Source organism: Biomphalaria glabrata, chromosome 14 (genome assembly GCF_947242115.1).
Source record: "Biomphalaria glabrata chromosome 14, xgBioGlab47.1, whole genome shotgun sequence".
NCBI lineage: Eukaryota > Metazoa > Mollusca > Gastropoda > Planorbidae > Biomphalaria > Biomphalaria glabrata.
The window spans coordinates 12,366,867-12,391,411 of NC_074724.1; the positions used below are offsets into that span (position 1 = coordinate 12,366,867).

At 32.8% G+C, this 24,545-nt stretch overlaps 1 protein-coding gene across 29 annotated transcripts in view; it reads left to right on the forward strand.

Annotated features, from left to right (window-relative positions):
- The window catches only part of LOC106074315 (uncharacterized), a 135,875-nt gene that overhangs the window by 65,738 nt on the left and 45,592 nt on the right, over nucleotides 1-24,545 (forward strand). For 23 of the 29 annotated variants that reach the window (XR_008774599.1, XR_008774600.1, XM_056009558.1 and 20 more), the window contains 8 exons: nucleotides 4,588-4,641; nucleotides 7,164-7,241; nucleotides 9,972-10,064; nucleotides 14,718-14,786; nucleotides 17,350-17,436; nucleotides 19,428-19,493; nucleotides 20,440-20,526; nucleotides 22,512-22,598. Coding sequence is in view for 27 of the 29 variants with exons in the window: in XM_056009558.1 (XP_055865533.1) it covers nucleotides 4,588-4,641; nucleotides 7,164-7,241; nucleotides 9,972-10,064; nucleotides 14,718-14,786; nucleotides 17,350-17,436; nucleotides 19,428-19,493; nucleotides 20,440-20,526; nucleotides 22,512-22,598 (621 nt within the window). In the remaining 2 variants the exon portion in view is untranslated. The remainder of the gene's footprint in view (nucleotides 1-4,587; nucleotides 4,642-7,163; nucleotides 7,242-9,971; nucleotides 10,065-14,717; nucleotides 14,787-17,349; nucleotides 17,437-19,427; nucleotides 19,494-20,439; nucleotides 20,527-22,511; nucleotides 22,599-24,545) is intronic. The other 6 variants (XM_056009576.1, XM_056009584.1, XM_056009575.1 and 3 more) reach the window with 5 other exon arrangements.

The following is a 24,545-nucleotide window of genomic DNA, read 5'->3' on the forward strand; positions in this document are numbered from 1 at the left end:
CTTGATTGCTGTGAATCCTCCATCCGGTTTCCAGAAGTGTTTAGCAGATTTTAATTTATTTACGGGCACAGACAATAATCTTTGCTCTCTAATATCTCTGTTTGTGTTATACCCTTGATAGAGTTTTGCTTCTTCAATTGTGACAAGTTTTTTGTTTTTTTTTTTTGTTTAATTTTATTGCGACACATTTTAGTTTATACTCTCTAGTCAACTTTAGTGCATTAGAAATGTTGCATGTGTTCCCATTTTGACAAGAGGATTGTTATAAAAAAAATAATAGTATAGCTTTTTTTCTAAGTTGTTATATATATAAACATATAAAAACATATATATATTTATAATTTATATATAAAACAAAGCATTAGGATTTATTAAAAGAAATTTCTATAAATCAATTAAGAACATAAAACTAAAATGTTTTTTAACCTTGTTTAGGCCAATAAAAGAATATGCATCCTCCGTTTGGGACCCCTCAACTCAAGATAACATTAAGAAACTGGAACAGACACAAAATAGAGCAGTGAGATTTATTACAAACGAATATTTACACTTAACCAGAGTAACACCATTAGTAAAATCACTAAATTTAGAAAGCCTTCAGGTCAGAACACTCAAAAGTAAAGTAGCAATTATACATAAAATATTGAACCATAATCTTCAAATACAAAAACAAAATTTAATATAATACTCTGAACGACACAAAGATAAAGGCACATTCCATTTCTCATATGCGAGGACAAATTTGTACAAATACTCCTTTTTCCCTAGTGCTATTAGAGCATGGAATGGGTTGCCTGAACTAGCCAGGAAAACCAGTGACCTGGCAAAATTTAAGTCATTGGTTAATATGCATGACTAAATGCATGACGCGTAGGACGTAATCATCTTTTTTTTTGAAGTAACGGCTGTATTATATACGATAAGATAAGATTTATTTATACCTAAAATTTTGCTTAAAAATAATTAAAATGTTGTTGTTTTTTTGCTTTCATTGTTACCCAGTTAAATTAAAATTTTGTTTTTTTCCATGTTTTAAAAAGGCAACGAGTTGTTAGAGACTGTTTTTATATGAAGAAGAGAAGGGAACACACATTCAAACACATTTGTGTGTTTATCTCAGGTTCAAATGTTGGTCAAGACTGTGATTTGAATTTGGAATGTTTAAGACGTCCTTAGGTCTACCTAACTTTAATGAGTACCTGACATTAGTTGGGAAAATTATACGCGGTTAGTCGTTGCGCTGGCCACATGGCACCCGCATTAACCGTCGACTACAGAAGCAGGCGACCTTTGTATCTGCCCTATTAGAAATTTCGTGTTTAATAACATCGTACATGCTGACAATACTGCTATGACATTTTCCTGAAGCATTTTAGGGATACGCTTGTGAATGTCGAGTCCCTACCCTCTCGTTATCGATATGGACCGAGTTGAGACATTATAAGTGAATTATAAATTTAGTAGTATTAGTGTATAGTTTTTTACTTTGACACATGAAAATACAAAAGAAGATCCATTGATTCATTATATAATAAAATTAACCTTCAAATTTGTGTTTCAAAAGCATTTTTTACATATATTAGTTCCTTATATCTGTGACTACAGTTTTCCTGGCAAACATTCTTTCATTAGGCAATGCCGTAATGAATCGCGTACTAAATATTTATTATCTTCTTATATAATACAGACGTTACTTCAAAAAAGAAGATGATTACGTCCTACGCGTCATGCATTTAGTCATGCATATTAACCAATGACTTAAATTCTGCCAAGTCACTGGTTTTCCTGGCTAGCTCAGGCAACCCATTCCATGCTCTAATAGCACTAGGGAAGAAGGAGTATTTGTACAAATTTGTCCTAGCATATGGGACGAGGAATGTGCCTTTATCTTTGTGTCTTTCAGAGTTTTTTATTAAATTTTGTTTTTGTATTTGAAGATTATGGTTCAGTGTTTTATGTATTATTGCTACTTTACTTTTGAGCCTTCTGTCCTGAAGGCTTTCTAAATTTAGCGATTTTACTAAAGGTGTTACTCTAGTCAAATGTGAATATTCGTTTGTTATGAATCGCACTGCTCTATTTTGTGTCTGTTCTAGTTTCTTAATGTTTTCTTGAGTTGAGTGGTCCCAAACAGAGGATGCATATTCTATTATTGGCCTAACCAAGGTTAATAACATTTTAGTTTTATGTTCTTATTTGATTTATAGAAATTTCTTTTAATAAATCCTAATGCTTTGTTTGATTTTTTTGTAGTTTCATCAATATGTGGATTCCATGACAGTTTTTCATTTATTATAACACCTAGGTATTTTGCGTTTTTAGTCTGTGTTACTGGTTTGCCATGAATAAGATAAGTGGAATTAATTTGTTTTAGTTTTTTTGTTACTCTTAACAACTGACATTTTTCTGGGTGGAAAGACATGCTCCAATTTGATTCCCATTTCTGTAATTCATCTAATTCTCTTTGTAAAATATCTGTGTCTTGTGTTGTTTTTATTGTTCTATATATTATGCAATCGTCTGCGAATAATCTGACTTTTGTTCCTGAAGTAATGCAATTTGGTAAATCATTTATGTAAATTAAAAATAGTAGTGGACCCAAGACTGTTCCTTGAGGTACACCTGAGTTTACTGTTATCGGTGTTGATTTAGAGCCATTTATTATTACAGTTTGTTCTCTCCCTATCAGAAAGTCTTTAATCCACTGATGCAGTGGACCATTAATGCCGAAATATTTTAATTTTTTAAGCAAACTATGGTGGTGAACTTTGTCAAAAGCCTTAGAAAAATCTAGTAAGATAGCATCTATTTGTTCACTATTATCTAAACCTTTTGAAAAATCATCAATTAGTCCTATTAGTTGTGTTTCACATGATCTATATTTCCTAAAGCCATGTTGGTATGGTGAGAGGACATTATGTTTGTCTAAGTGGTTTATGATGTTGCTACATATTATGTGTTCTAGGATTTTACATGTGATGCTGGTAAGTGATACTGGTCTGTAGTTTCCTGGGTCAGATTTTTCTCCTTTTTTAAATAGGGGGGTGACATTAGCTTCTTTCCAGTCCTTTGGTACTCTGCCCTGGTTAAGCGAAGCCTGAAAGAGTATTTTGAACACTGGGGCTAGCTCATTACTTAGTTCTTTGAGTAATCTAGCTGGAATACCATCAGGTCCAGAAGCTTTATTTGGTTTGGTGTTGGCTAATAGTTTTTGAATTCCATTTTCTTGTACTACTATATCTTCTATGTTGTCTACTTGGTTCAAATTCAGTAATATGTCTTTGTCTCCTGGGGCTGAGAATGCTGATGCAAAGTATTTGTTTAGAATGTTTGCTTTAGTTTCATTATCATTATGTATTATGTTATGTTCATCTTTTAATGGCGCTACGCCTGTTGTTTCCATTTTCTTAGACTTAATGTATGACCATAGGTTTTTGTTGTTGTCTTTAGATATTACATTGTTTATGTATTCACTCTGCAGCTGTCTGCTTACTTTTTGGGTTAAGTGTTTAATTTTTATATACTTTTTGTAAACTCTTTCTGCATTAGTTTCTTTAAATTTTCTATATAGGTTTTCCTTCTGTTTACAAAGCTTCTTTAGTCTATTATTAAACCAGCATTTATTTATTTTGTTTGATGTGTATTTAGTTGGTATTTGATTTTCTATAATGCTTTTAAGATGGTTTTTAATGAAATTCCAGAGGTCATCGACTGGTTGGTTAATGTCTTTTTCTAATAAGTTTAATTGTTTACTTTATAATCCCATCCCTAGATCTAAAACTCTAATTCAACTCTAAGATGATAAAACTTCTCTTAGCACAGATAGTTTTATACTTTAACACATGAACATACTAATTATAGTCCATTCATTTCATATTTTGATCAAATAAACATTCAAATTTGGTTTTCTAAGGCTACATTCGTTTACGAAAGCTGCGAAGCCGAGTTGAGATATGCCTAGATCTATATTCATTTATAAATCGCTTACTATAAATTATTTCATTTAATTCACTTTATAATCCCATTTATTTAACAAAGCTATCGCTCTTACATTTGTAATAGATATGAATGTATCGGCCTCGGGTAAACCCATTTTCGCAAAACTAATTTATTTTCGTAGCGAAAGAGAAAAAACTTGAAAGGATCATTAGCTAAGTTTAACATACATCTAAATCCAATCCACTAGATTAGTAAACACAAACTTAGACCCGCAGGCCGCGGGTAATGTCAGGCTATATATATATATATATATAAATATATATATATATAGATAGATAGATAGATAGATAGATAGATAGATAGATAGATATAGATATAGATATAGATATAGATAGATATAGATATAGATATAGATACAGATATATATATATATATATATATATATATATATATATATATATATATATATATATATATATATATATATAAAACTATATATATATACATAGATAGATAGATAGATAGATAGATACATAGATAGATAGATAGATAGATACATAGATACATAGATACATAGATACATAGATACATAGATAGATACATAGATTCCTGACAGCTAATACCTAATTACACATGCTTTTGTTCTAGCTATTCTTCCACCACCACCCGTTCTTCCAAAGAAAAGAGGAGGAAGGAAGAAAGGTAAGCTTTTTTTTTAAAGTTTCAAATTAATGATGTTTTAAAGAACGAGTGTGTCGGCAGTATTATATTTTGGTGGATATATTTTTCACTCACGAAAAAAATTAAATTCTTAATAAATAATGCTTAAAATATGTAAAAGAATTAACATTCGGAATATTTCTAATTTAAAAAAATCAAATAAGAAGAGGCTTATTCACATTCCATAGAATGACGGTATTGACATAAAACCAATAGATTTGTTAAGACAAACTAGAAGCCTAATAAAGATGGAAAATATATATTAATTTTAAAATGAACTAATCACGAATCTTTGTTAGTTCGTCTATCCTAATATGTTTTCTCCGTTCCACCCAGAAATTTTTCCCACCTAGAAGTTAGCACGAAGATACATGTTCAATCGAGGTACTGTAATAAAATTTAAAACTGACCAATGGTGATATATCTAGAATTCAAATGCTGAAAAATGTTGCGCCTTTCTGGTAAATAATGGTCCGGATGTTCCATGTACCGATGGTGGTGGTGGTCCTAGTAGAGATGATGGTCTTCGGCCTCTCGGCTTCCAGATGACTCTGGCTTTCACCGATATGCGTCAAAAACCTTTCAGCTGAAGGTCTATCCTCTCCCAGGTCTGTGACTTCTGTTTTATTTTGCTGTTTTGAGTTTCTGTAACTAGTAGTTTTTTTACATGATAGGATAGCTAGCCCTACGACCAACCCTCCTCCGTTTTCAGTCAAGCTTAGGATTGTCCTATGGCAGTGTAAGGTAATACAGTTTTGCGTGCTGCTTGGCAGTCAACTTTGTTAATGGACGGTATGGTATGAACGCTACATGTAGTATGTTGTGATCGATCATGTGATCAAAAGTCTTCGGATAACAAAGAGAGAGTGTGTGTAACAGAGGCAGTTCAGGACGCAGTGCAGGACAAAAAGACAGTAAAGTTCGTATGGTACAATGTGAGTCTAGGAGTAGACAGAGAGAAGGAGAGTTAAGTAAAGGAAGTACGGCTATGTGCAGCAACGCGTGTAGCGGGCCACATCAACAAAAAGGTACAAAAAATGAAAAAAAAATTCATATGAAAATATTTGAAACTATTGGATCTATTACTTTCATTAATTAAGGGTATATTTAAAGTCTATCATTTTTTACGCGTCTAAAGTGCCTTCATTTCTGTACATTTTAAGCAACATTAAAGTTACCTTTACCACCAACTTATTTTATCGTCTCCTTTTGGTAAATATTCTCAACGATACTCAAACCAACCTTAACCAATCTTTTATACGCGGCTTAAACCAAGAAGGCCTTCATATTTGTTTAATAATGCCGCTGTATATGTTGTTTTCGAAACAGTCAGACTTTCTTTACTAAACAAATAGTTGGCTTATTATCATGTTCATTTTTCCTGGTGGATTCTATAACCAGAGTTCCATTTTATAAACTCATAAACTCACACTCGTTAAAGGTCATGGTACCGATCCATCAGAGAAAAATTGAGGGCCCTAAGGAAGATAAAGATACATTTTTAACTCTTTTGAAGGGGGAAAAAAAAGGATTTTCAACTTTTTGCCGACGTTTCCACAGGCAGGATGAAACCAAGTCGCAGGTCAGTTTTAGCTCGCGGGTCGTACTTTAGGCACTAGTAGTCTAGACCTATTACAAATTTAATGCATGACTGATCCAAACTATTTGATGCACTTAATATAAGCTTGTTTTTATTTTTACAGTAGTTTTTGTATTTTGCTTGTTTTGATATTAAACTTCCGGAAACTGTGGCTGAGTGGTTAAGCGCTAGACTTTTGAACCTGGGTTTGAATCTCGGTAAAGACTGGGATTTTGAATTTTGGAATTTTTTAATGCGCTCTGGGTCCAACCATCTTTAATGGTTACCTGAATTAAGTTAGGTAACGTAAAGGCGGTTATTCGTTGTGCTAGCCGCATGATATACTTCTCCGTCTATTTCATCATAATCTGCTATATTGATCGCAAGGAATTTTATTTTTACTGTTAAACTACCACATTACTTGTACATATTATACTGAGCAGAGTTTTCAGAAGGCCTATTAGAGAAGATCGTAACAATATCTATGTTTTGTATGTGTATATGTGTTCAAAAATCTTTTTTTAAGTAAAGAACAATAGTTGTTTCTGCCATGAAAATTTTTTTAAAGTCGTCCAACACACACACATTCACACACATGACACAAACGAAAATAAATTGTAACATCGTAAACATAACCCCTGGACTAGCCCTAATTACTTATACGAGCCGAACCGCGGCGTAGCGGCGCCGCTATTAATTGACGGGTGAACACATCCTGATAGACACAGTTGTCTAAATGGGATGGTTGGGCGAAGTAGAAGATTATATATATAAATAACACAACATGACAATCTCACTATTACAAATATAACGCCAACTTCTCATTCATTCCTACTAACCTATATAAAGTCACATGCAATTAAAAATTTATTTTTTTAATAAAACATTTGACAAAAGAGAAGCATATTCAACATATTTACTATAGATGTACAAGGTCTAACTTCAAAGACATTGTCTCAAAGACAAGAAACTGAAACGAATAGCTACAGACCTACAACTGAAGGTAAGAAAATAGAAAACAATAAAAAGTTATCAACATTCTATATTTTAAATTACCTAAGTTCTAAACTCTTCTGTGGCATCTTACGTCTCGAGATACGATCTTTTCCCTTTGCAACTTCTTGTGTGACTAAAGAGGCCAGTCCTTGATACACACTTGCGATCGCATGATGGGCATATGTAATCACCAGGCGCCGTTGCATTTTCACCCTTGATTCTGCTTCTGTTGTGTATGACCCTTACTTTATGTTCAATTTCCAAGTGAATCTTTCCAGTGCCACCTCTTCCCAGCTGCTAGTGTCGATTTCGAAGACCTTTAAGTTGCGTTTGCATACATCCGTATAACGTAAAAGTGGGCGACCAGCGGCTTTCCTGCCTTTTATTAAATCGTCATACAGGATGTCCTGTGGAACTCGACCTACTGACATTCTACCAACGTGGCCAAGCCAGCCAAGGCGTCTGCTGCTGATAACAGAGCGGATGTTCTGGCACCCTGCTCTTCGTAGCACCTCATCATTGGTTATCTTATCTTGACACCTTATTTTAAAGATCCGCATTAGGCATCGGAGATGGAAGACATTCAGCTTTTTTTCCTGCCATGAGTAGGTTGACCATGTTTCACTTCCGTACAGCAAGGTGCTCAACACGCAGGTCCAGTAGACTAGGGCTTTAGTACTGTTAGTCAGCAATATGTTGTCCCAGACTCATTTCTGCAACCGTGACATGGTGGCCCTTGCCTTGGCTATCCTGTTGTTTATGTCTTTATCCAGTAGAGTGTTGTTGGATATGATGGAGCCAAGATAACAAAAGTGTTCAACAATTTCTAGTGGTTGGCCATTAATGTTTACTTGAGGTGCAGTGTTTGTGTTTTGGACAAGTATCTTAGTCTTGTTTGACTGATGTTTAAGCCTAAACTCTTAAATACGAAACTTTACCAACTATTAATTTCAAGTTGTTTATTTATTTATTTAACAATAATGTTTGGTTTTGGTCTTCTAGCTTAACTAACATTGTAGGTCTAGATCTAGATCTAGTTCTAAATCAAGTTCTAGATCTAATTCTAGTTCTATTTCTAGCTAGATATAGAGAGATCTAGTTCTAGATGTAAATATAATTTGTATGACAAATGAAAGGGGATATATTATTTTTTTTTGCGAGGGGAAAACTCTTCAATTGTATAACACCATTAATTTCTAGCTGACTACCTAAAGTAGGTCAAATATATTTTTTTTGGTGTTGCCAATTTATCTAATTTTTTAGAGAATCAATCCTTTTTAGTTAATCTTTATTACTTGTAAAATTTTTATTGATTTAGAATATATGGATAAAGTTTATAATATTTTTTTAACTATACGTGTACGCTAAATAAATATATTGAGGCGTGGTGGTTGAGTGGTAAAGCGACTGGCTTTCGATCTAAGGGTCCTAGGTTTAAATCCCTGTAAAGACTGTGATTTTCACATTGGGAATCTTCAGAACGCCTCTGAATCCACGCAGCTCTATTGGGTTTCTTACATTTGTTGGGAAAAGTAACTGTGGTTGGTCGTTATGCTGGCCACATGACACCCTCGTTAACAGTTGGCCACAGAAACAGATGTTCTTTACATTGATCACTAGTTCTGTAAGGAGAACGTTACTAAAATATTTAAAAACATCAACTTGTAATTTAAAAAGTACTTATGTTTGATAAAAAATTCATTTTGAAAGATTTAAACTTAAAAATTAAAAAAAAAAAAATTTAATTTCATTAGTATTATTATTATTTTAGTACCCAATGAGTTTTTATGTTTTTTATTACTTTCAACGATGAAAACAACACTATGGCTTGAATATTCCAAGTCCATTGGGGAATTCGATGGGAGCCGACTCTTGAGTTTCTGTGATATCTTTGTAATCTTGTTTATTTATGTTTATTCTTGGGTTGAGGAATCCAAAACAAAGGATGCACACTAGGTTAAAAAGCATTTTAGTTTTATATTACTGTTTCATTAGTAAAAATGTCTTTTAATAAACCCTAAGGTTTTGTTTGATTTGGAGACGATATGATAACTTTTCATTTAATAATACTCATAGATATTTTGAATTTATATTTCTATTCTCTGTAACTGGCTACCAATAAAAAAAAATCAGTAGTTATTACTTGTTTTAATTTTTTTACTCGCAATGCCTTGCATTTTTGGGGGTTAGAAAAACATGTTTCTATTTCGATTTCTTTTTTGTAAAATTTCAGTATATTGTGTTGTTTTTACAGTTTTTTTAAATATTGTAATTGTCTGCAAATAATCTTATCCGGATCAGATTTTTATCCTTTTTAAATAGTGGTGTGACATCAGCCTCTTCCAGTGACACGGTACCTGATTATGTGATAACTGAAAAAATATTTTTAACAGCTGTGCTAGCTCGTAGCTTATTTTTTTGAGCTATCAATCTGGAATACCATCAATTCTGGATATTTTATTTGGTTTTATGTTAGCTTATTTCTTGTATCCCTAAATCTCCTATGTATTTATTTAGAATGTTGATTTTTAATATCGTTATCATATGTTTCGTTATCTTCACTTTTAATGGAACTACTTCTGTTGTTTCCATTTTCTTAGATATAAATTTTATCAATGCATTATGACAACAGGATATTACATACAATAAAAAATGAAATACAGTACATCTATTATATTTAAAAAATCAGTACAGCGTATGTAGCATAATCTCTTTTTTTTCTTCGTTCTTGTTTTAGCCTCATCCAGAACACCAGATGGATTAGAAGCTAGCTTGGATTCACAAAGTATTTCTTCAAGTAACGAGAGGCAATCTTTCCATGCCAATGGGGGTAAGGCCATGATTTGAGCAATAAAGCAAAAACAAACAATAGCTACATAAATCTGAAAAAAAATTTTTTTAAAAAGATAATGAAAATTATCTCTGTACTATGTTTCTGAAATTGTGATGATAATTTTGAATAAACACATATAATTTATTTCTAGAACAACTATATCGAAATAAAACAATATCGTATGAAAAACTAGGAAAATTGTTTACTTATTAGTAGCTATAATTAGGTTTTCAAAAAAATTAGTTCCGTTAAAACCCAGTATTCCGCAAAGCGTGAGTAGTTTTTTTTTTTTTTAATATAATAGGCCAACACGTGAATAAACCTCCCTTAAAATAGAAAGCAGTGTTTCCCTATACACTCAGATTGTGCATAGTGTTCTGTTAATGAAAAAAAGGGAAATACTGATATAGCTATATATATATATATATATATACTAGCCTGACATTACCCGCGGCCTGCGGGTCTGAGTTTGTGTTTAATAATCTAGTGGATTGGATTTAGATGTATGTTAAACTTGGCTAATGATCCTTTTAAGTTTTTCTCTTTCGCTATAAAATAAAATTAGTTGTGCGAAAATGGGTTTACCCGAAGCCGATATATTCATATCTATTAAAAACGAAAGGAGCGATAGTAGAATAGGATATAAAGTACAATTTAAACAGTTTTACCCGTTTTGTTAAATATATGGTATTATAAGTAAGTCAGGATGTTTTGAATTCGCAGATATATGGAACGAATTTATGTAAAAATGCTTTTGAAACACAAATTAGAATGTTAATTTTATTAAATGATGTAATCAATAGACTATATTTTGTATTTTCATGTGTCAAAGTAAAAAAACTATATGTGCAAAGTGTAGTTCTTAAAATTAGATCTAGATCTAAATCCTTTCGATCTTTTTTCATGTCAACATTGTAAACAAAGCCTAGATCCTTATAATACTACAGCTTTAATAGAGTCGGTCAACTTTTTTTTGAGGGTCTTAAGTTAGTTTTAATGCTACAACACATACACTACGGTCTAAGTAAGACCCTAAGGAAAATTTTTGCCAAGTTTTATCAAGATTGGTCAAGCGGTTTTTATTTCTATTCCTAACATACATAAATACATACAGACATACATGCATACGCCTTACTTTCTACTTTATAGTATATAAAGTATATATATTGTTATAAACCTGGTGGTTAAACAGATGGTCATAGGCTGTGTGTGTTTTTAGACTACGCAAATCATCCCACTCCAGCACAGTACGAGAGGTCAACCGTGACTAGTGACAATACACGCCAGTTTGGCAAGGACCACAATTAAAAAATCAGCTTGCATATATAATTTTAAAAATTAGATTGGATGAGATCATTTCATCAGAACAGTGAATGATCTAAAATATCATGATGTCTGATTTTCATTGTCTCTTCTAGTTTCTGAGATCTAAACGAGACGGACGGAGGGACAGACAGACGGAATGACAGACAGACGGACGGACAGACAGACAGACAGGCCACACAAAATTAATAGCGTCTTTTCCCCTTTCAGGGGCCTCTAGAAAGGCAATTTTACTACTTTGTTTACATTGCTTGGGCGGACTCAACTCTAGGTTTGTGTGAAAACAAACTATTTCTAAGTAATCTTGCATTTGTTGATTTAAAAAAAAATATTACTTACTGTCTACTAAATGATACAAAAATGATTTTTTCAGATGATAACAGACAACATTATGATAATCCTCCCCAAATTGTTCAGATCAAAAAATGTTCAGATCCAAAATGTTCAGATCCAAAATGTTTAGATCAAAATGTTCAGATCAAAATGTTCAGATCCAAAATGTTCATTTCCAAAATGTTCAGATCAAAATGTTCAGATCCAAAATGTTCAGATCCAAAATGTTAATATCAAAATGTTTAGAACCAAAATGTTTAGATCCAAAATGTTCATTTCCAAAAGGTTCAGATCAAAATGTTCAGATCAAAATGTTTAGATCCAAAATGTTCAGATCAAAATGTTCAGATCCGAAATGTTCCGTTACAAAAGGGCGGCGCCTGTACAACCATTTTGCCCAAACTATTGTGTGAAAAAAAAAACTGCTTAGGAAATAAAGAGAAATAGTAAGTGTACAAAATTTAAAATCATTTAATTAATTATTTAGATTTACGTTAGCTAACTACAGAATTTTTTTTTATTTAATCTAGTTCGACTATCTCCTGTTCCTTTTTTTGTGTCATATCCTCCAACATTTAAAAGGAGTGGTATGGACAAAGATCTAGGTAATCTAAGTAACATTTTTTATTAGAAAACCTCTATTACAATGCCTCTTATTAACTCCTACTATCATGTAAATTAAAACCTTCTGGGTGGCTGCGCTAAAAATCCTTTTTGATATGGTAAGAATATAAGGTCCAGACTCTAAGCACATAAGAGTGAAAGGAGGACTACAGCATTTTTTTATGGATACGCTGATTCCTCTCCGTTGTAAGCCTTGCTCTTGAAGTCTGCCAAAAGCAGCAATGACACGTACAAGACTAAAGTCTAACTCGTCAACAATGTTTGCATTTGCTGATATGGTAATTACCAAATAGACAAATTTTTAGCATTGGCTACATTTTGGCCAGAATGTGTCATTCCGAGACTGATTAATTAGGAGGAGGTTTAGTGCAATTTTTGCAGGCGTTGGTAAAGAGTGTCAAGCTATTTTGAAAGTTTTATTCATTTGAGGCATTTAGGGCCTATTAATTTGCAAATAGCCGGTCTCTGATGCAGTGAAATTTTACTTTAATCTTCGCCTTAGAGTATTTTGTAACATTGAATAGACGCGTCAGTAGAAAATCATATTTAATTCTAACGTTCTCTCAGGGAAAGACATCTTTCAGCATGGCGGTGAACATGAAACTGGATAGTGTTGGAGTCAGCACACAGCCCTGTCTCACTACATTTAAGACAGAAAAGGGCGTATAGTAGTCTCCGTTGTCTTGTATTTTTGCTTACATGTAATCATGAAGTTGGCACACCATTGTTATGTATTGATCCGGACAGCCAAATTTGGACACGATTTGCCAAAGACCTTTTCGACTGACTTTATCAATTGCTTTGGTCAAATCTATGAATGCAGTATAGAGACGCTAATGCACACGAACTAATATAAGACATACATCTATTTATTTGCATATGTTAATTATGATATTATACTAATTAAAAACTAGCTTTTAAATACGTTTTTAGTTACATTTAATCTTCGTCAGTACTATATAAAATCATGTAGCCAATAAACGATGTTAAATTGTATCATCTATTGAAGAAGTATAGAAAAGTAACAGTTGAAACATTATATAGAATCTTGAGCATTAATGGGATTTACAGATGCAATAAACACTGTAATGGTAAACGTTTTGCGTTGGACACTCAATATAAAAAAAGTGAAACGTTTGTTAAAAAGAAGAATAACACAGAAACAAAGCACGTTTTGGCGCAGCGGTTTTTTTCTATGCTGTACGTCCTATGCAAGTTTCGATATAAATTTATAATAAGCATATTTTACTATACAATATTAAACTTTATTTAAAAAAAAAGATTTTGAATATCTAATGAATATATATTGCAAACTATAATAGTTCCTTTACCCCTCTCTGAACCCGATATGCTCATTATGGTTGGCCAGTTCTGTTTTGTTTTTGTTGTAGATAACATAAAGTAATTTAAGCATTTTAGGGTGAGCTAAAAAGTTTATAAATTTTTTTATATCTTTTGTTCTAATTTTGTTTTTTAGCAATACCAAAAGCCACACACACATATTAAAATGTCAAGTTACAACAATAATTGCATAACAAACTTAAATCCAATATCAATCTATAATCTTTAATCAATGCTTCGCACCATTACTCTCAAAACATTACCATATTTAAAGGAACTTTTTTTTGAACAAAAGTGTCTAAGGAAAAAAAATCGAATAAAATCTTTGAAGACAACGGCCACCTGCTCCATCAGAACTACGTCAGGTCGTCGCGAAGTGGGCGACTTCTGTCAATTAAAGCAAGAACAGAGCGATATAAAAATTCGTTCGTACCTTACTCGGTCAGACTAGAATCTATATCACCGCCACTCGTTGATCAGGGAACATGAAAAGCACCAAGATGCCTGTGTGTAGTCACTGAATGTACTCCTTATGTTGTGTCTGTTGTATTTATGTGTATTTTTCTGTTATGTTGACTTTACATGAGAAAAGAGTCCTTGTAATCACAACAAATTTCCGTAAGGATTAATAAAGCAGTCTTAGTCTTAGTGTTAGTCTTAAAATGCATTCTAGAGAGTTCCCATTCCTCGTTATCTACCGAGTAAAAAATTTGGAAGCAAACGATAAATTTAGTCCCGCGATTTTTTAACAATAGGCAGCATAAAGCAAACAGTATTAAGAAAAGATGAAGCTTTCTTTTACAAACTCTTTTCATTGATTTTAAAACACTTTGTTAGAGGGAAGGAGAATGAGACGTTTATATGTATTGCCTTTCGAGACAAAAGGAGCCATATATATATATATATATATATATATATATATATATATATATATATATATATATATATATATATATATTTTAGTGCTCAGCACAAGCCCTGCTATATATATATGATGTGTATGTAAAAGACATTTTTTAATTACATCAGAGCAAGAGTGGCAGCCTTCTCCAAGAAATCAAAATCATGGAAATATTAACATTGATGAAACAGTCGGAGGTAAGACTTGCGAAAGAAATTAATGGAATTTAAATAAGAAAAACTGAGAATTCAGCGCTTTTAAAGCTATTTCAGCTGGGCAGTAGCGTTATTTTTTTTTTTGTTGTTGTTTTTTAGACATCAAAATGTCGGCTGTCAGGTAGATAGTTGGTTGAGAATTGAATTTAAAAAAAATAACTTTGGTGAATGTAACCGCTGCTGTTTCGATCTTGAATATGGCTTAGTTGTCCTGGGCCCATAGCGGGGAGGGGGGCGATTTTTTTCCAAACTCTAACGCCCAATAAACCAAAACCCTAACCATTAAACAAGCGTCCAGCATATAAATAAAATATATATATATATATATATATATATATATATATATATATATATATATATATATATATATATATATATATATATATATATATATATATATTACAATTTAAAAAAAAGCACTGTTTCTCAACCTTCGGCAAAAAAAAAGTCAGGTTTAGGCCTTTCTCTTGACAGCTAGGGGGTCTGAGGGAGCGTTGTAAGCCAAAAGCGTTTGTTTTTTTTTTCATTCTTCACTGCAGAATTGCATTCTCCTGACATCTACAGCTCATTATTCATCCTATTGAAAAATGTAATATGAATTTATAGGGTCTTGCTATATTGCAAATAAAACCGATAAGATACCGCACATATTTAGATTAAGGCTTTGAGGATCGCCGACGTAAAAAAAAAATATTCGAAAAATAAAAAAATAAAAAAAAAAAAAAACAGCCTTGTTGAGACCTTTCTTTTAACAGCTAGGTGGTCTGGTGGAGCGCTAAAAGCTCCCCCAGTGAGTCCCCGACGCCAAAGCGTTTTTTTGCATTCTTCACTGCAGAAACGAATTTTTCTGATACCATACATATTTAGATTAAGACTTTGATGATCGCCGCCGAAAAAAAATATTTGTAAAATAATATTTGAAAAAAAAATGTGTAAGTGATACATTATGTTCAAAGTGCATGTTTTTTACTTTGCTTTATTATAGAACTATAATTTCATGCTCTAAACAAATAAATTTCGGAAGTGGGATTAGAAATTAAATTCTACTCTATATTTTTTCATTTACATGATTCAAGGATATATTGTGAGTTATAGCCTCAAAATGTTTTATACAATAGAAAATATCCGTATGAGTAAAGGTTGGAAAAAGGTGACTAGGAAAATAATATTTGGGTAGAGAAGTCATCTCAATTGTTACTCTTATAATGAAATATTTCGTATGAATTCTAAATTTTCCAAAACAAAGTCTTTCTTAAAATAACTAAGATAAATTCGTGTGCAATTACATAAACTTTGTCGCCATATTTGAATTTTCTGTTTAAAAACGTCATCTTTTCATCTGGAAAGGGGAGAGGGCGGTAGAGTAAAAACATTAATCCTCCCTCCTTTTTATAAGTTCTGCTAATGATTGTATTGGCATTAACGAATTCTTCGCTATAAAAATTTAATTTATAGCATATATAAATTTGATTAGTGACATTTTTTTATTTTATAATTTCTTAACTAAAATATAAAAAGAAAAAAGTATTGGTTTGTCCAATGGGCAGAAGGCGATTGCATGTATCGCCCCAGCCACCTGGTACAACTCTTTTTCATTTCATATTTACTAGTGATAAAATTTGAGATCAGAGTGTGTGTGCGACATAATATACAAATGGGATAAAACATCAATATGTAGCTCATATTATATAGATATTCAAGTAATTTTGTTCATAAACTATTATTTCTCCATAAAAATAGGACCACCACCCCCATTCTGAGGGCTAGATTGGGGAGGGCTGTAGAAGCAATCGCCCCCCCCCCCCTTTCTCATCGTATCGGCTAGGATACCAAAAGTCTAGCGACATATATAAATTATATTGTAATTCAACTAATTTTGTTCACAAACTATAATTTCTAATTCAAAAAAGGACCGCCCTCCCCACACCAATTCAAGGATTTAGATGGGAAGGGCAGTAGATAGATTCGCCCCACCCCCACCCCACCCAATCCGCCAACAGGGGAACGACATAATATAAAGATCGGTTAAAATATCAATAAGTTATAATTATATAGATATTCGATTGATTCCATTAAGAAGCTGTGATTACAATAAATAAATTGGACCGCCCCCCCACTCGAAAGTTTATGTTGGAGAGGGGGGAGCGGGATTGATACCATAGCCACCTTCCCATCCCAACAAATCGTCCAACATACAAAAGGTTGAGAAGTAATCTAAACACAAGTTGAAATATAAATAACTACTGTATGTTATTGACATAACTAATAAATTCGTATACAAATTGTGCGGTTTCTTTACTAACATTCACCCTATCCGCTGCCCCCCCACTAGATCCGCCAGTGCCTGGGCCTCATTTATTAAAGATAAGATCACACCGTTTGTATTTTATCGTCTTCTACAAACGGGAAATTTAGTCATTATTATGAAATTATGAGCGAATAAATAAATGAACGGTGATAATAAAGACGTTTCTATTGTAGATGTATCATTCATGTTATGTGGTAGGATGGATGCTACTACCTATATCGTCATCTTTCAATTTAGGCCCAACACAAATAAATGAGGAAAGGAGAAATTCACCACGACGTGACACTCTTCAAAACCCTTTTCTTCATGCCAACGCTCAGGAGGGTAAGGACATAAAAAAACACACTTGTAGAGGTTTATGACTTTTGAAATTCCTCATAAGTTCGATATTTGTAAGAGATTTGTACCACTCTTTTAATTTTTAAAAAATAAGTAGCTCGAATTTCTTTTATTTATATCCATCATTCATCCCATTGGTGCCACAGCCCAAGGAGAGTTCTGTCCAGCTTTAGCACATCTCTCCAGTCTGATCTATTATGTTCTTTACGTTTCCATACCAGGACTGAGGTAGATTTGCCTCTACGTCATCAAGCCAATGTACTCGTTCTCTGCCTCTGGGGCGATTCCATTTTTTTTTTTTGCTCTTCTGTTCTCTGTTATTCTTTGAAGGTGACCTGCCCAACGTGATTTGTTCCATTTTATTTTCGTCACTATAAAGAGGTCTTCATATAGCTGGTCTCTTTCTTGATTGCTGTGAATCCTCCATCCGGTTTCCAGAAGTGTTTAGCAGATTTTAATTTATTTACGGGCACAGACAATAATCTTTGCTCTCTAATATCTCTGTTTGTGTTATACCCTTGATAGAGTTTTGCTTCTTCAATTGTAACAAGTTTTTTGTTTTTTTGTTTAATTTTATTGCGACACATTTTCGTTTATACTCTCTAGTCAACTCTAGTGCATTAGAAATGTTGCATGTGTTCCCATTTTGACTAGAGGATTGTTATAAAAGAAAAATAATAGTATAGCTTTTTTTCTAAGTTGTTTTATATATAAACATATATAAACATATATATATTTATAATTTATATATAAAACAAAGCATTAGGATTTATTAAAAGAAATTTCAATAAATCAATTAAGAACATAAAACTAAAACGTTTTTTAACCTTGTTTAGGCCAATAATAGAATATGCATCCTCCGTTTGGGACCCCTCAACTCAAGATAGCATTAAGAATCTGGAACATACACAAAATAGAGCAGTGAGATTCATTACAAACGAATATTTACACTTAACCAGAGTAACTCCTTTAGTAAAATCACTAAATTTAGAAAGCCTTCAGGACAGAATACTCAAAAGTAAAGTAGCAATTATACATAAAAAACTGAACCATAATCTTCAAATACAAAAACGAAATTTAATATAATACTCTGAACGACACAAAGATAAATCGCATTCCTCGTCCCATATACGAGGACAAATTTGTACAAATACTCCTTCTTCCCTAGTGCTATTAGAGCATGAAATGGGTTGCCTGAACTAGCCAGGAAAACCAGGGACCTGGCAGAATTTAAGTCATTGGTTAATATGCATGACTAAATGCATGACGCGTAGGACATAATCATCTTTTTTTTTGAAGTAACGGCTGTATCATATAAGATAAGATAAGATTTATTTATACCTAAAATTTTTCTTAAAAATAATTAAAGTGTTGTTGTTGTTTTTTTGCTTTCATTGTTAACCAGTTAAATAAAAATTTATTTTTTTCCATGTTTTAAAAAAGGCAACGAGTTGTTAGAGACTGTTTTTATATGAAGAAGAGAAGGGAACACATATTCAAACACATTTGTGTTTGTGTGTTAATCTCAGGTTCAAATGTTGGTCAAGACTGTGATTTGAATTAGGAATGTTTAAGACGTCCTTAGGTCTACCTAACTTTAATGGGTACCTGACATTAGTTGGGGAAATTATACGCGGTTAGTCGTTGTGCTGGCCACATGGCACCCGCATTAACCGTCGACTACAGAAGCAGGCGACCTTTGTATCTGCCCTATTAGAAATTTCGTGTTTAATAACATCGTACATGCTGACAACATTGCTATGACATTTTCCTGAAGCATTTTAGGGATACGCTTGTGAATGTCGAGTCCCTACCCTCTCGTTATCGTTATGGACCGGGTAGAGACATTATAAGTGAATTATAAATTTAGTAGTATTAGTACCGCGAGTTTTCCGCTTGCTTTTTTCCATTAAATATAAACCCTTTGTTATACATAGACATATGTTATATATAAAAGACATTTTTTATTATATCAGACCAAGAGTTGCAGCCTATTTCAAGAATTCAAAATCATGGAAATAATAACAGTGAAACAATCGGAGGTAAGTATTAAAAAAGAAATTAAATGAAATTGAAATAACTCAGAATTCAGCGCTCATTAATCTGTTTAAGGTGGGTAATAGCGTTATTTTTTTTTTATTTTCGTTTAAGGCGTCATCAGTTAAAGTTTTAGAAACACTTCCATACATAAAATGTCAGACTGTTACATTCTTTTGCATGTATAGCCCTCATGTGTCTGATGGAGCGTTGCACAACCTAAACAAGAAAGTAGGGGGGGGTGAAACCGGTAAATTTATTTTTCAAGAAACAAAAAAAAGTTGTTTTTATATTGTAATTATCAATGCATGTTTAAGTATTAAGCAAGCAAAATGCCAATGTCTCAAAAATATAAATATTTAAAGTAGAATACTGCGTTTCATTTTTTTTTAATAAGGACCTTTTCAAAAATATACTTTTTTTTCTCGAGAGACAGACATAGTTTTATCTATATGTTAGTAATCTGAACTTTACAAAGGACCTAGGCACATCACCACACCAACTGTCACGTACTTATAAATTACATGTGACATTTTGATATTTGAATTATATCATACTAATAACAATAAAAATTGGAAAAAAAAAATTTGTAATAACAGTGAAACAATCGGAGAAGTAATCTAAACACAAGTTGAAATATAAATAACTACTGTATGTTATTGACATAACTAATAAATTCGTATACAAATTGTGCGGTTTCTTTACTAACATTCACCCTATACGCCGCCCCCCCCCCAGATCCGCCAGTGCCTGGGCCTTATTTATTAAAGAATAGGTCACATCGTTTGTATTTTATCGTCTTCTACAAACGGGAAATTTAGTCATTATTATGAAATTATGAGCGAATAAATGAATGAACGGTGAGAATAAAGACGTTTCTATTGTAGATGTATCAGTCATGTTATGTGGTAGGATGGATGCTACTACCTATATCGTCATCTTTCATTTTAGGCCCAACACAAATAAATGAAGAAAGGAGAAATTCACTACGACGTGACACTCTTCAAAACCCTTTTTTTCATGCCAACGCTCAGGAGGGTAAAGACATAAAAAAACACACTCTAACAATAGAATTTTGTAGACGTTTATGACTTTTGAAATTCCTCATAAGTTCGATATTTGTAAGAGATTTAAACCACTCTTTTAATTTTTAAAAAATAAGTAGCTCGAATTTCTTTTATTTATATCCATCATCATCCCATTGGTGCCACAGCCCAAGGAGAGTTCTGTCCAGCTTTAGCACATCTCTCCAGTCTGATCTATTATGTTCTTTACATTTCCATACCCGGACTGAGGTAGATTCGCCTCTACGTCATCTTATAAAATTCATGTGACATTTTGATATTTGAATTATATCAAACTAATAAAAATAAAATTTGAAAAAAAAAATATTTGTAAGTGATACATTATGTTCAATATGCATGTTTGTTACTTTGCTTTATTATAGAACTATAATTTTAATCTCTAAACAAATAAATTTCCAAAGTGGGATTAGAAATTACATGGGCCAATTAGATTCTACTCTATATTTTTGCATTTACAGAATTCAAGGATATATTGTGAGTTATAGCCTCAAAATGTTTTATACAATAGAAAATATTCGTATGAGTAAAGGTTAGAAAACGGTGACTAGGAAAATAATATTTGGGTTGAGAAGTCATCTCATATGTTACTCTTATAATAAAAAATTTCGTATGAATTCTAAATTTTCCAAAACAAAGTCTTTCTTAAAATAACTAAAATAAATTCGTGTGCAATTACATAAACTTTGTCGCCATATTTGAATTTTCTGTTTAAAAACGTCATCTTTTCGTCTGGAAAGGGGAGAGGGCGGTAGAGTAAAAACATTAATCCTCCCTCCTTTTTATAAGTTCTGCAAATGATTGTATTGGCATTAACGAATTCTTCGCTATAAAAATTTAATTTATAGCATATATAAATTTTATTAGTGACATTTTTTTTATTTTATAATTTCTTAACTAAAATATAAAAAGAAAACAATTATTGGTTTGACCGATTTGCAGAAGGCGATTGCATGTATCGCCCCTGCCACCTGGTAGAACTCTTTTTCATTTTATATTTACTAGTGATAAAATTTGAGATCAGAGTGTGTGTCGACATAATATACAAATGAGATAAAACATCAATATGTAGCTCATATTATATAGATATTCAAGTAATTTTGTTCATAAACTATTATTTCTCCATAAAAAAAGGACCACCACCCCCATTCTGAGGGCTGGATTGGGGAGGGACGTAGAAGCAATCGCCCCCCCCCCCAATCTCATCGAATCGGCTAGGATACCAAAAGTCTAGCGACATATATAAATTATATTGTAATTCAACTAATTTTGTTCACAAACTATAATTTCTAATTCAAAAGAGGACCGCCCTCCCCACACCAATTCAAGGATTTAGATGGGAAGGGCAGTAGATGGATTCGCCCCCCACCCCTACCCAATCGGCCAACAGGGGAACGACATAATATAAAGATCGGTTAAAATATCAATAAGTTTCAATTATATAGATATTCAATTGATTCTATTAAGAAGCTGTGATTACAATAAATAAATTGGACCGCCCCCCCCCCACTCGAAAGTTTATGTTGGAGGGGGGTGGAGCAAGATTGATACCATAGCCACCTTCCCATCCCAACAAATCGTCCAACATACAAAAGGTTGAGAAGTAATCTAAACACAAGTTGAAATATAAATAACTACTGTATGTTATTGACATAACTAATAAATTCGTATACAAATTGTGCGGTTTCTTTACTAACATTCACCCTATCAGCCGCCCCCCCCCCCTAGATCCGCCAGTGCCTGGGCCTCATTTATTAAAGAAGAGGTCACATCGTTTGTATTTTATCGTCTTCAACAAACGGGAAATTTAGTCATTATTATGAAATTATGAGCGAATAAATGAATGAACGGTGAGAATAAAGACGTTTCTATTGTAGATGTATCAGTCATGTTATGTAGTAGGATGGATGCTACTACTTATATCGTCATTTTTTATTTTAGGCCCAACACAAATAAATGAGGAAATGAGAAATTCACTGCGACGTGACACTCTTCAAAACCCTTTTCTTCATGCCAACGCTCAGGAGGGTAAGGACATAAAAAAACACACTTGTAGAGGTTTATGACTTTTGAAATTCCTCATAAGTTCGATATTTGTAAGAGATTTGTACCACTCTTTTAATTTTTAAAAAATAAGTAGCTCGAATTTCTTTTATTTATATCCATCATTCATCCCATTGGTGCCACAGCCCAAGGAGAGTTCTGTCCAGCTTTAGCACATCTCTCCAGTCTGATCTATTATGTTCTTTACGTTTCCATACCAGGACTGAGGTAGATTTGCCTCTACGTCATCAAGCCAATGTACTCGTGGTCTGCCTCTGGGGCGATTCCATTTTTTTTTTTTGCTCTTCTGTTCTCTGTTATTCTTTGAAGGTGACCTGCCCAACGTGATTTGTTCCATTTTATTTTCGTCACTATAAAGAGGTCTTCATATAGCTGGTCTCTTTCTTGATTGCTGTGAATCCTCCATCCGGTTTCCAGAAGTGTTTAGCAGATTTTAATTTATTTACGGGCACAGACAATAATCTTTGCTCTCTAATATCTCTGTTTGTGTTATACCCTTGATAGAGTTTTGCTTCTTCAATTGTGACAAGTTTTTTGTTTTTTTGTTTAATTTTATTGCGACACATTTTCGTTTATACTCTCTAGTCAACTCTAGTGCATTAGAAATGTTGCATGTGTTCCCATTTTGACTAGAGGATTGTTATAAAAGAAAAAGAATAGTATAGCTTTTTTTCTAAGTTGTTTTATATATAAACATATATAAACATATATATATTTATAATTTATATATAAAACAAAGCATTAGGATTTATTAAAAGAAATTTCAATAAATCAATTAAGAACATAAAACTAAAACGTTTTTTAACCTTGTTTAGGCCAATAATAGAATATGCATCCTCCGTTTGGGACCCCTCAACTCAAGATAGCATTAAGAATCTGGAACATACACAAAATAGAGCAGTGAGATTCATTACAAACGAATATTTACACTTAACCAGAGTAACTCCTTTAGTAAAATCACTAAATTTAGAAAGCCTTCAGGACAGAATACTCAAAAGTAAAGTAGCAATTATACATAAAAAACTGAACCATAATCTTCAAATACAAAAACGAAATTTAATATAATACTCTGAACGACACAAAGATAAAGGCGCATTCCTCGTCCCATATACGAGGACCAATTTGTACAAATACTCCTTCTTCCCTAGTGCTATTAGAGCATGAAATGGGTTGCCTGAACTAGCCAGGTAAACCAGTGACCTGGCAGAATTTAAGTCATTGGTTAATATGCATGACTAAATGCGTGACGCGTAGGACATAATCATCTTTTTTTTTTGAAGTAACGGCTGTATCATATAAGATAAGATAAGATTTATTTATACCTAAAATTTTTCTTAAAAATAATTAAAGTGTTGTTGTTGTTTTTTTGCTTTCATTGTTAACCAGTTAAATAAAAATTTATTTTTTTCCATGTTTTAAAAAAGGCAACGAGTTGTTAGAGACTGTTTTTATATAAAGAAGAGAAGGGAACACATATTCAAACACATTTGTGTTTGTGTGTTAATCTCAGGTTCAAATGTTGGTCAAGACTGTGATTTGAATTAGGAATGTTTAAGACGTCCTTAGGTCTACCTAACTTTAATGGGTACCTGACATTAGTTGGGGAAATTATACGCGGTTAGTCGTTGTGCTGGCCACATGGCACCCGCATTAACCGTAGACTACAGAAGCAGGCGACCTTTGTATCTGCCCTATTAGAAATTTCGTGTTTAATAACATCGTACATGCTGACAATACTGCTATGACATTTTCCTGAAGCATTTTAGGGATACGCTTGTGAATGTCGAGTCCCTACCCTCTCGTTATCGTTATGGACCGGGTAGAGACATTATAAGTGAATTATAAATTTAGTAGTATTAGTACCGCGAGTTTTCCGCTTGCTTTTTTCCATTAAATATAAACCCTTTGTTA